Raw genomic sequence first — 11,354 nt, 5'->3', positions numbered from 1 at the left:
GTTTACGGTCGAAAGTTTTTTTTAAAGTTCCAAAACTATTGGAACAGCAAGGCCAATTCCTTTGTTTGTGCTATACACCAAAGACATTTGGGTTTGAGATCAAAAGACGAATATGAGACATATCAGGATTTCGGCTTTACGTCTAGACGTTTTAAACAACTCTAGAACATGGCTCCTTTTGTTTGAACCAACGCATTTGTTCACGTGGGTCATTTCTGTATTTCTTTAAGAATTCCAATCTGGCTTTCTGATTCTTACTGCTGATGAGTGGTTTGCGTCTTGTAGTACTCAACTCGTAGCATCTATATTTCTAGACTCAAAGTCTTCTTCGAACGGTGGATTGTGATACCTTCAGCCCTGCCCTGTGGAGGTTGTTGGTGATGTCACTGACTGTTGCTTTGGGTTTTTCGTCACAGCTCTCACAATGTTTCTGTCATCAGCTGTTGTTGTTTTCCTTGGCCGACCCGTTCGGTGTCTGTTGCTCAGTACAACAATGGTTTCTTTCTTTTTCAGGACTTTCCAAATTGTTGTATTGGTTATACCCGATGTTTCTGTGACGCCTCCGATTGATTTTCAGTCTTTTTTCAGCTTCAGCTTCAAAACGGCTTGCTTTTCTCCCATAGACAGCTCTCTGATATTCATGTTGGTTTATCCCTTTTAACAACAAATACAGTCTTCACGGGTGAAACTGAAGCCTAAAACCAAGACTAGATGTTCAGAGGTATTTATTGTCTAAACAATCAATCTAACAGGACACACCTGGGTAACGAGAAACACCTGTCAGTCACATGTTCCAATATTTTTGCGTGGTCTGATATAAAATGTGCTATGTTCCATGTCGTTTAATATGTCTACATATAAACACCAGGAAATAAAAGATGGAATTCTAAACTCTCTTCTCCTATCCATCTTTTGATCTCAAACCCAAGTATCTTCAATCTACAGCAAAAACAAATCAACCGGCCTTGCTGTTCCAATACTTTCGGAGGGGACTGTATACCGGTCATATAAGGCTGGTCTTTTGGTCTAAAATGAACCATGTTAACCATCTTAACGGAGGATACTCCATTATGTGAACATATAGTCACACTGAATACATCTCAACTCCAGTGAAGACCTCTGAGATTTTGGAGCGAGGTGTTAAGACGGCGTTCTTTTGGAGGTTTTCAGCGCCAGAGACGTGTACAATCTGTCAGCAGGCGCGTTGGATCTGTCCTGTAGATATTTTCAGACAAAAAATGTTATGAATGAATTCAGGCTATCAGGGATTACTTGCAAAACCAGAAGCAAGTGTGAAAGTCAAAGTCTACAGAAGAACTGTGGCATGTTCTCCAAGATGCTGAGCAAAACTTAGCGGTTAATTTCCTTATCAAACAAAGCCACGAATTGTATCTGAGACTACGGATGTGCTTTAAAAAAGGAAAGGGTTATCACAATATGTTGGATTTGTTTAATTCATTACTGTGTATTGCTCTTTATAGTAAAGAGCCCTTTCTAGGTTGAAAATGTTTCATTGTATTGTTTTTGAAGGCTTTACAGCATTTCCACACACATATACACACACACACACACACACTCAGTTCCAAACTAATTCATGATAGAAGAGAACTCAAGTAGTAGTAGAGCAAAACTTTACAATATGTTGGTCATTTCAGATGAAAATCACTGGCCCACATTTCCTCAAAGAAGCAGCACCACATATAAAAACCGTTTCTGTGTAAGAGGAAGTGAAACTACGGGACTTTCTTCCTCGTTTAATATGAAGCAAGCTCTCGGAAGGTTATTTTCTTTTTCTGAATTTTGTGAACAAAAAATAAACAAACTTTAATCGATATATAGTATTTACTGCATGTATGGTAATTGATTCAACTTCCTTTGTCACCACTTGAGGGTGTGCTGTTCCATGAAAATAACCAATAGCCATGTTTCCATGCAAGTTGCGAATTTAACTTCATTTTGTTAAAAAAATTTGAATTTTGCATAAAACATATGCAAATAAAGCTGTTTCCATCCCATGTGTTCAAGAGCACAAAATCACTTCCTGGTGCTCTCCGCGATGTTAACTTCCCCGAGCCAATTATCCATTCACAGCAAAGTCACATGACGTGTTTCCAGGGGCTTAGTGGTTAGCACGTTCGCCCACAATTCCCATTGTGGCCCTGTGTGTGCGGAGTTTGCTTCAGTTTCCTCCCCCAGAGACATGCATGGTAGGCTGATTGGCATATCCAAAGTGTCCGTAGAGTATGAATGAGTGTGTATGTGATTGTGCCCTGTGATGGACTGGCACCCTGTCCAGGGTGTACGCCTCCTTGTGCCCGATGCTCCCTGGGATAGGCTCCAGGTTCCTGTGACCCTGAAAAGGACAAGCGGTATTGAAGATGGATGAATGTGTTTCCACCGTAGTTCATGCGCAGGGCTTCTTATCTAGTAAACAATTTTTCGCCTCAGTTGATCGCATTTTATTCGCTATTTTGTATGCGAGATATCCCAAAATACACATTAAAAAAAATACTTGGATGGAAATATACCTAATGACAGGGTGGTGATGCAGTCTGTTTACCACCCAGACACTAGCTGCGATTACATGGAAAACAATAATCAACTCTTAATCCGATTAAGACCATACTCTAATTAAGAAACTACCATGTAAACAGAAATTTTTACTTACCTTAATCAGGTGTAGTATTCCTGTTTTAGTCGCATTATGGACGTGTATTACAGACACGTAATCACCTTAATCACATTATGAACGTCGTGTGAGTTTTCACCGCATTTTGCGACAGGACACGATCACACACGGCAGTTTTACGTTTCACGGCGAATAAGAGAGTTCGTCCGCGTCCCAAATCGCTTACTTGCCTACTATAGGCCTGTAGTGGGGGAAAATACATGTATCTCGGTTACTATATAAACGATAAGTACGCGATTTGGGACACACCCACGGCTTCAAGCAGTTGTCTATTAGCACGTACAGCATGACAAATAATTAACTGCACTTAAAGCGTTCGTAAAAAAAAATTAATAAAAAACACCCAAAACTGTATACGGTACCATAATGAAGACGAACTGTATGTTGAAACGTGAAATTCTGGATCGACGTCAGACGGCGTAGCGCGGTGACGTAATTACGTGTGCCGTTAATCTAATTATGTTCTATAACATGTAAAACATGAACGTGAAAGGAATATTCTATAAGCGACTCATGTATACACCTTAATCACATTATTATCTTACTCAAATTAAGGTCAATAATTAGATTAATGCTGTCCATGTAAACATGGTCACTGATTTATTTTTTAAATAACAGGGCAGCAATAAAGCGTTGTACTTCTCTACCACAGCAATTTGTGAAGTTAAATTTTTTTTAAAAAAAAACTTACTAACAAATGTCAGATTTTATCCATTTATTGTTACATTTAATGTTATGAAATGTCCTGGAAACAAGTTAGTTCTCGTGATGGCTTGTGTCAGAGCAGCCATAAACATTCCCTGAGCAGCCTCATTTCTTGCTCTCCAGGTTAATAATACAAACCTGTAAGTTCAAACTTCTGTCCTGAAGACTTCCTTTCCTGTGTGTTGGAAAACTTACTATTACAACTACTGAATTTATTACATTATTACAAGTGCTGAAACTGGAGACTCCTTCCGTAACGGAAAATTTCACTGTATTTTCCTTATAGTGTACACACAAAATTAGCCTTACCTCATCCGTGAGACAAATCCACATGTGAACAGCAGCACACTATCGTCAGAGCCGCCGTTATAGAAAATTAGTCAACACCTGACCAATCAGATTTGAGAATTCAACATAAATCTGTAGTCCCAATCCTCAACATGCTGAAAGTGGCCCAATAAAACTTGATTGAGTTTAGATGTAGATTTATATGTTTAGTTACAATTACTCAACAGTATTAGACATGCCAGAGATATCTTAAAAACCAAGTTTATTTCCACCAAATTGTCCAAGACACTGCAGGAATGAGTTTCCAGTGAATCTTACAGATAAAGGTGTATGTGCTGAGGTATAATTTTACCACTACTAAAGCCACTTTTTTTTTTTTCTTCTTTTCTTTTTTTTAAATGAACCAACAAGATGGAAAGGGATCTCTCAAAAACTAAATATGGGTTCAAAAAAAAAAAAAAAAAAACAAGGCTGTAAACAAAACAAACAAACAAAAAAAACCCCTTACAATCCCTTTTCAGATTACTGCAGACTTTGAGCCATGCATCTTTGCAGAGCACACGAGGAAAACAGAAAATAACAACTACATACAGGAACACTGACAAAATTAAACAAAAATCAATTTATTATGAAAAGGATTTTTTTTTTCTTTTCCCAGAGCTCCAGGTGTGTGGTAAATGCAGCCGAGACGTAAAATACAACCATACAATACAATAGATTCAAAAAGGTACCAAAAAGTACAGTAAAAATAACACTTCCATCTCTGGAAATGTAAAATGGACAAAAAACAAAATGGAAAAAAGAAAAAAAAAAGAAAAAAAAAAAAAAAAAGGTATAAAATGAAAACGTGAAAAGTGACATTTGCTTTCCCCGGTTCCTCACTTGTGGTCTGTACAAAAATGGAGCAGAAGTCCAGATTCTGCCTACATCCAGTAAAAGTAAAAGACTGAAGCCCAGGGGTCGGCTGGGATCAGGTCACAGGTTCCTCTGCGGCACCACCTTAAAATGAAATAAAATAAAAAGAAAGACATAGCGGAAGAGGTTTTAAGAAATTTCCTACAAAATCAGAATGATTTGGTTTAATGTTCAGGGTCACATGACCAGGATTAGAGATCTGATATCAGCGAAGTGCTTCATGTTCATTTATGCACCATTTCAATCACTTTCTAAATCACGATGTTAGACATCTGCCTTTTCGTCTTAAGTTTCTATTTAAGTGAGGCACGACACTGAAAAGAGTAAGAAAATACACTTCAGTGGCGCTACCACTCAATATATAGTTACCCGATGTTAAATATATACACTCATCTAATCACGCATACGTTTATAAATTCAAAAATCAATAGGGTTAAGGGGCAGGGCTTATCTACTATCAAATCATTCCATATTCATAGAAGTAACCACTGATTACTGCGAATATTCATGTCCTATCTAGTTAACAGCTTCCTGCTTCTCCTGTTTGACCTTGGGTCGTGCTTGCGCTGGCCAGATTGTCTGTTATTAACACACGTCAGGTAGCGGGCTTTGGTTATGTGATCACAAAATAGAGAGAAGTCAGTCACGTTACATGACACACCTGCACAACATGATCAGTATGGTTTGTAGTTATTCTGGTGGCCGCCGCGTCTCGGAGCTTTTCCGTAGTTTGTGCTGCCCTGGTCAGCTTTAAAAAATAAGCAAAATATTTTAAATAAAGATCAGAGGAAATCAAGTTATTAAAAATCGCTCACTCATGGTTTAACTGAACCTGAAGCAGACAAGGAGAAAGAGCGCTCTTACTGTAGTCGTAACCGCCGCCATAACCATAGTAGCCTGCCGAGTAGTCGTAGTTTCCATAGCCTCCATATCCTCCATAGCCTTGCTGCCCGCCGTAGCCGTAGCCCTGGTTCCCGTAACCCTGATTCCAGTAGTTACTCTGGCCTTGGTTCCAGTTTTGACCCTGGCCTGCAATCACGAATATTCGGGTATTTAACGTTCTATCCATCTAAAATATTCCAGGCATCTCTGCTGGGATGAGTGTAATATATAGATATAGGGCGATCACTTACCGCCACGTCCCCTGCCTCTGCCCCCGCCCCCGAAGCGCCCGCCGCCATATTGCTGCTGCTGATACACTTCCTTCGGCTGGGCGATCTTGATCTCGCACTGACCGGAGGACAAAAAAATACATTACAGTCAAAATCAACCGATCCTAGTCGTAACTTAGCACCAGATTGGTGTTTTAGTGCTGCAAACTCACCAGGCTCTCTTTCCCGTTCGCGTCCTTGGTTCCGCTGACGTTGTGGAATTTCTTCTCCATGATCTTCTTGACTGAGTCTTCTTCCTTAAAAGTTATGAAGACAAACCCTCTCCTTTTGTTCGTCTTCGGATCCATTGGAAGCTCGATGGTCTCGATCTGCAACAAAATGCAAAGCGTATCTCGTTGATACACATACACATATATAAAAACCTAGAATCTTTTGTTAGAGGTTAGATCTGTATAGATGCAGAGGCACTACCTCTCCAAAAGCACCAAAGTACTCGCGGATCCTTTCTTCCGTCGTTTCCGGGTTCAGCCCGCCGACGAAGATCTTCTTGACCGGTTCCTTCTTCATGGCCATGGCCTTCTTGGGGTCGATCTGCCGCCCGTCTAGCCTGTGTTCCTTCTGTGCTAGCACCTGGCGAGAAGAAGATAAGAAACCGGACGATTGGTGATCGGCTTTTAGGCGGAAAATTCGGAGTTAAGACTTGGAGTGCTTTGACGGTCGCTCGAAAAACAAACTTACTTTTTCTACACTTGCTGATTCTTTGAACAGAATGAACCCAAATCCTCTTGATCGTCCAGTGTTTGGATCCATTTTAATGGTGCAGTCTGTCACCTCACCATATTTAGAGAAGTAATCTTTGAGATCCTTTTTACTAGTATCCCAGCTGAGTCCCCCAACAAACATTTTCCTAGAGGAATAAAGTATCGGTACTTCAACATAAAGATAAAAACAATAAGGGGGAGGGAGAGTAGCCTAAAAGATGCATTAATCTTAAGTAGAGGTGGCATTTTGGCACATCACGTGGTGGGATGTAGGACAATCAATGAAAGATGGTAAACAAACAGGACTAGGGTGACAAGAAATGGACAAAAAACACTGAGTGTGCTGCACTAAGCCCCAGTGTGTGTTAAACACTTTCAGACATTGTTAAAGCACCCCTGAAATCAAACGTCATTGGATGGACACCTTTCCTTTATTACTTGACGAGCAAATGTATCTAATGCAAATTTGGAGTTTTTTTCCCTTCTTTTATTATTGTTTACAATGTTTATATATTTTTTAAAAAGACCTGAACTTTGATTATATTTGATAATTATTCAGTGATTGCTCAAAGCGATATTAAAGAGTTGTCACCATCTTCAATAGCATGTTGAACGATCGTCTTAACAGCTTTTTCCTGGACGAGGTCAAGATGGATCTCGGGATCATTTGAGCACAAGGCGCACACACTCATTCACACATATGGGCAATTCAAGCATCAAATCCACCTTCACATATGGAAGGAAACTGGAACAATATATATATAAAGTGATATGCAAATTACAATTTGCAGTGGTGGAAATCAAACCCAAGGAGTCGGTCCCGCACATTATTATTATTATATACAAAAATAGAAAAAACAAATCATGAAACACTTCCAGTGTTTGCCATTTATAAGATGCTTCATCACTGGAGATGTTTAGTGCAGTGCTTCCTATTATGTTATGGATCAATTTGACCCATTTCCACATTTGAGATGTCTGAAATACTGGTTCATCCCTCATTTTCTCTTTGAAATCATTTAGGGTCACGAACTTGTATGCAAACAGTTCTTCTTATGACTCGTCTCAGACACACCGTAAATAAAGGTTTACTGTTTTAAGCTGTTCTTTTGTGTATTTAAATTGTGGAAGTCATTTTGGCATTATGTTATATAACATATGTACCCCGCCAAAAAAGTTATAGTAGGGTTAAAGAACAGAAGTTAAATAGTTCACTGCCAAAATATTTACATCCCAGAGCTGCAATGGTACACATTGTGGCATGGTACACGTCACACCGCCCCCTAGTGTACACGTTCACGTGAGGTCTGCATTGTAGAAGACGAGACAAGACATGCATGCACTTTGTTGTTGCCGATTTGCAGCTCCCATTTCTGTGCAACCCGAATTAAATGCGCATAGAATCGACTCGGAATCGACTCTTCGTTCCAAACGCCTGGGAGAGAATAATCGACTCTCTGTCGCGCGCGAGCACCCATCCCCCTGTGAGAGCGCGACACACATTACATGGCGCCAACAAAAGACGGGGAGAAAAAAAAACTAATATGATAGTACTAAAACATCACGACACTACTGTTTTAGGGTTACATACCCGGCATCTTCTTCACTTTTACTCGCTTCTATCCGGCCGCCGTCTCCGTCCTGAGTTCCGTCTCCGGCTCCATTGTTCTCTCCGACTCCCGCTTCGGCCTGCAGCTCTGCACTCGCGCCGCCGTCGTCGTAGCCCTCCGCTCCGTTCTCTTCGCCTTCGTAACCGTTCTCCGCCGTCTCCATAAACTGCTGCTCTGCATCCGCCATAGCGTCTGTTTACGATCTGTAGAAGAAGAAAAAAAAGAGATGCCCGCTAAAATATTACAAAAAAACGTCACTACATTATATAACAAAACGACCGCGCGCGTGCACGCTAGCTCGCGCTACTCTACTCTGGCCACCATTTTGATTAGCCTAGCATAACCGTGATGACAAAATCAAAAGAAAAACACTTCACCGGCTCGCTATAGCACACGCTACGCTGAAACAGAAACTAGTAAAATGTCAAAATGTACTCAATCGACCAGAATTATGTTTGAACCTTCTTTTTAAAAAAAAATAAATACAGAAATGTTTTCGACGCGGCGGCTAACCGCCATGCACCTCACTTTCAGTTATATAACCGCGCTGGAGCCGCACTTGCAATCGAATTTTCAATAATAAAAAACGGCGAATATACCAGCTATATAAACCGCCGTTTATCACTTAAAGGAACCGCAAGATAAAAACAGTACCTTAAAAGCGTTACGCTTTTCGGGGAGGGGGAAAAGAAAATCCGTCGGGTATTGGAGATCCTCCGTTAAAAAAAAGGACTCTTCCTTATTGCGCCGACCTGTAGAGGGTGTTATATTACTGGACAGAAGAAAGGGCATCCGAATAAGAACGCGTTTCTTTGGTTGCTATGATCTGCCCGTCACAGCGGGCAGCCAATGAGAAGCGCGCGATTGACGTCACCTGGTAACGCCCCGAACGCGCTACAATCCGAACCTCTTCTAAATCGAAAAGCGGAATGCTTGTTTTTATCAACCTAACGTGGGTTTAATTTATATATATATATATATATATATATATATATATATATATATATATATATATATATATAAAGTTATACGTGTTTTTAATGCACATAAATTGGATCATTTTCTCATTTTCCAAATTAAATTATAGCTCGTTTATATTTCTGAAAAGAAGCACGTGCATGAGAAGACATGCTTTTTCAATGAAAAGCATTTCACTGAGCTTCTGAAATAAATAAAATGCTTCTCAGTCTTTGGACCCCAGGACTCCTTTACCTGTAAAACATTATACACACCCTCCGTCATCAGCACAGATTAATCTGATGAACATAATCCATAAATCCATCTTCTATACTGTTTATCCTTCAGGGTCATGGAGAACCTGGAGCCTATCCCAGGGAGCATGGGAGACAAAGCAGGGTACACCCTGGACAGAGTTCCAATCCATGCAGGGCACATTCACACATCCATTCATAATTACGGACACTTTGGACATGCCAATCCACCTACCACGCATGTGTTTGGACTGGGGGAGGAAACCGGAGTACCCAGAGGAAACCCCCGCATCATGGAGAGAACATGCGAATTCCACACACACACACACAGGGCAGTAATGAATGAAAATGAACCCCCAACCCTGGAGGTGTGAGGCGAACGTAGTAACATGAACATAATCCAACTATTTAAATATTACGCCCATTATTAAAACATTCTTACATTCTTATTCTAGTACATTCTTATTCTGACTATTTATTCAAATCTTAGAACTTTTTTTTTTTAATTCTAAAACTTTCCAACTACAAAATACATTATCCCCAAATTATTTTTGATTATTTACATTATTTACACCAACTTGTTTTGAGATACTGAATCCTATTCAATTCAAATGCTCAGTCAAATAGGTCAAACAGGTTAATAAGTCTAAAAGTTGAATAATGATTAAAAAAAATAATAACTTTGATAATGAATGAATCGGATCATACATGTACTATCATGATATCATCTTATTCCGATTACAGGAGGAAAAAATGTCAATCCTATTATTGTTATTACTAAAAATAAATTCACAATTCTATAGAATTTCATTCATTTCCAGTAAGCAATTAATCCTGGTTCATAATGGTTCCCTGTCCTGGGAAAACTGTGCACAGGGCATGAATACATCCTGGTATAGGATGCCAGTCCATCAGAGGGCGTTCTGCATACACACATTCACACACTTATTCACACCTAGGGGCAATTGAACGTCACCAGGCCATGTACAGGCATGTTTTTTTGGGAGGTGGGTGAAAACTGTGAGAAAACCCACACAGATAGCTGCAGGGAGAAGATGCAAAATTCTGCACAGTCAGTAACCAAAGCACGGAATCAAAACAGAGCCTGGGGCTGTGAGGCAGCAAAGCAACCCTCCTGCACCTCCATGCCACTGATTAGACTTTCATAAGTACCACCAAGCGGTCACTGTTGGTCCTTGAGTTGTAAGTTTCGTCGGATAAAAGTGTGTGCCAAATGAGTAAACACAAATGACACATTCCCAGTTACTAAAAGTACAGATTAGCTTAATAATAAACACGAGCAGTAAAGTAACGTCTCAAAACAGTTCAACTTTAATGCAAATCATTTTCAGTATTACATAAAAAAAGATGTCTGTCAGAAAACCCATAGTCATTTTTTATTATGTTCAAAGCTGCATCTTCAACTACAATCCCCACTTATTTTTGGTTTATTTGGATTGTTTTGAATCAGCCAGTCAGCCATCCATGTCTAGGGGGGAAAAAACACACATAATAAAAAGGCTACGAATTAGAGAAGTAAGAAGAAGAGTAAAAATAAGAATAATAAACTAAAATAAATATAATTTTCAGTGATATCAGTCATTTGTTAGGAACAACAATGACGCCTGTACTTACGAACGGATCAGCTGGTTTTGCCTTGCACAGCTCAGTAAGGCCGGTGATGAGTGTTGGATTTATATACCTGCTCAGGTAATCTGTGGCAGCTTGGCGCTTAGGAACAGGTTCAATTACACCTAGAACACAGATATGACAATAAAGTAAAGAGCAGAAGAACGGGACTTCAGTAAAAAAAAAAATTAATCAATAATACAGTTTATAGAAATCAGTAGACAGAACCTTTCTTGTTCGTGTTAACGGCCGTGTTTCTTGTTCAGAGTTCTCGAGAACACTAACAAGTCAGCACCAGAATTATTGGCACAATTCATGAGAATGTGTAAATTAAGAGTGTATAATAAAGAACGCTCACACGCAGCGAGCCTGGAGCTTATCCCAGGGAACTTGGGGCACGAGGCATCCTGGACGGTGGGGGCCAGCCCATCGCA

The 11,354-nt window shown here is 39.9% G+C and overlaps 2 protein-coding genes and 1 long non-coding RNA gene across 3 annotated transcripts in view; all 3 read right to left on the bottom strand.

The window, feature by feature from the left end:
• Positions 1-463: 463 nt before the first annotated feature.
• LOC128633456 (uncharacterized) lies at positions 464-3,065 on the bottom strand. Its single transcript, XR_008396839.1, has 2 exons — positions 2,669-3,065; positions 464-2,353 (listed from the first exon to the last, which is right to left on the bottom strand). It is a non-coding gene; the product is annotated as an uncharacterized LOC128633456 (long non-coding RNA).
• A 1,224-nt stretch (positions 3,066-4,289) lies between these two features.
• Positions 4,290-8,881, bottom strand: hnrnpaba (heterogeneous nuclear ribonucleoprotein A/Ba). The gene is made up of 9 exons (XM_017474957.3): positions 8,735-8,881; positions 8,062-8,283; positions 6,448-6,616; positions 6,181-6,339; positions 5,922-6,077; positions 5,731-5,827; positions 5,462-5,626; positions 5,259-5,345; positions 4,290-4,681 (listed from the first exon to the last, which is right to left on the bottom strand). Exons 2-8 carry the CDS (start codon positions 8,265-8,267, stop codon positions 5,272-5,274), a joined length of 1,026 nt encoding a protein of 341 aa, XP_017330446.1. The 5' UTR covers positions 8,268-8,283; positions 8,735-8,881; the 3' UTR covers positions 4,290-4,681; positions 5,259-5,271.
• A 1,719-nt stretch (positions 8,882-10,600) lies between these two features.
• Positions 10,601-11,354, bottom strand: part of nme5 (NME/NM23 family member 5) — a 5,161-nt gene continuing 4,407 nt past the window's right edge. The window contains 2 exon segments of the mRNA NM_001200875.1: positions 10,601-10,780; positions 10,927-11,045. Of these exon segments, the coding sequence (NP_001187804.1) occupies positions 10,712-10,780; positions 10,927-11,045 (188 nt within the window). The 3' untranslated portion in view covers positions 10,601-10,711.

The sequence above is a fragment of the Ictalurus punctatus genome, chromosome 8 (genome assembly GCF_001660625.3).
Source record: "Ictalurus punctatus breed USDA103 chromosome 8, Coco_2.0, whole genome shotgun sequence".
NCBI classification, from domain to species: domain Eukaryota; kingdom Metazoa; phylum Chordata; class Actinopteri; order Siluriformes; family Ictaluridae; genus Ictalurus; species Ictalurus punctatus.
This window is presented reverse-complemented; position numbering and strand designations above follow the sequence as displayed.

Coding starts and splice junctions, on each gene's coding strand:
- hnrnpaba (XM_017474957.3), bottom strand. CDS start 8,267: ATGGCGGATGCAGAGCAGCAGTTTATGGAGACGGCGGAGAACGGTTAC. Junction 6,617..8,061: donor AAAAGTGAAGAAGATGCCGG/GTATGTAACCCT, acceptor TTATTCCTCTAG/GAAAATGTTTGTTGGGGGAC. Junction 6,340..6,447: donor AATCAGCAAGTGTAGAAAAA/GTAAGTTTGTTT, acceptor TCTTCTCGCCAG/GTGCTAGCACAGAAGGAACA.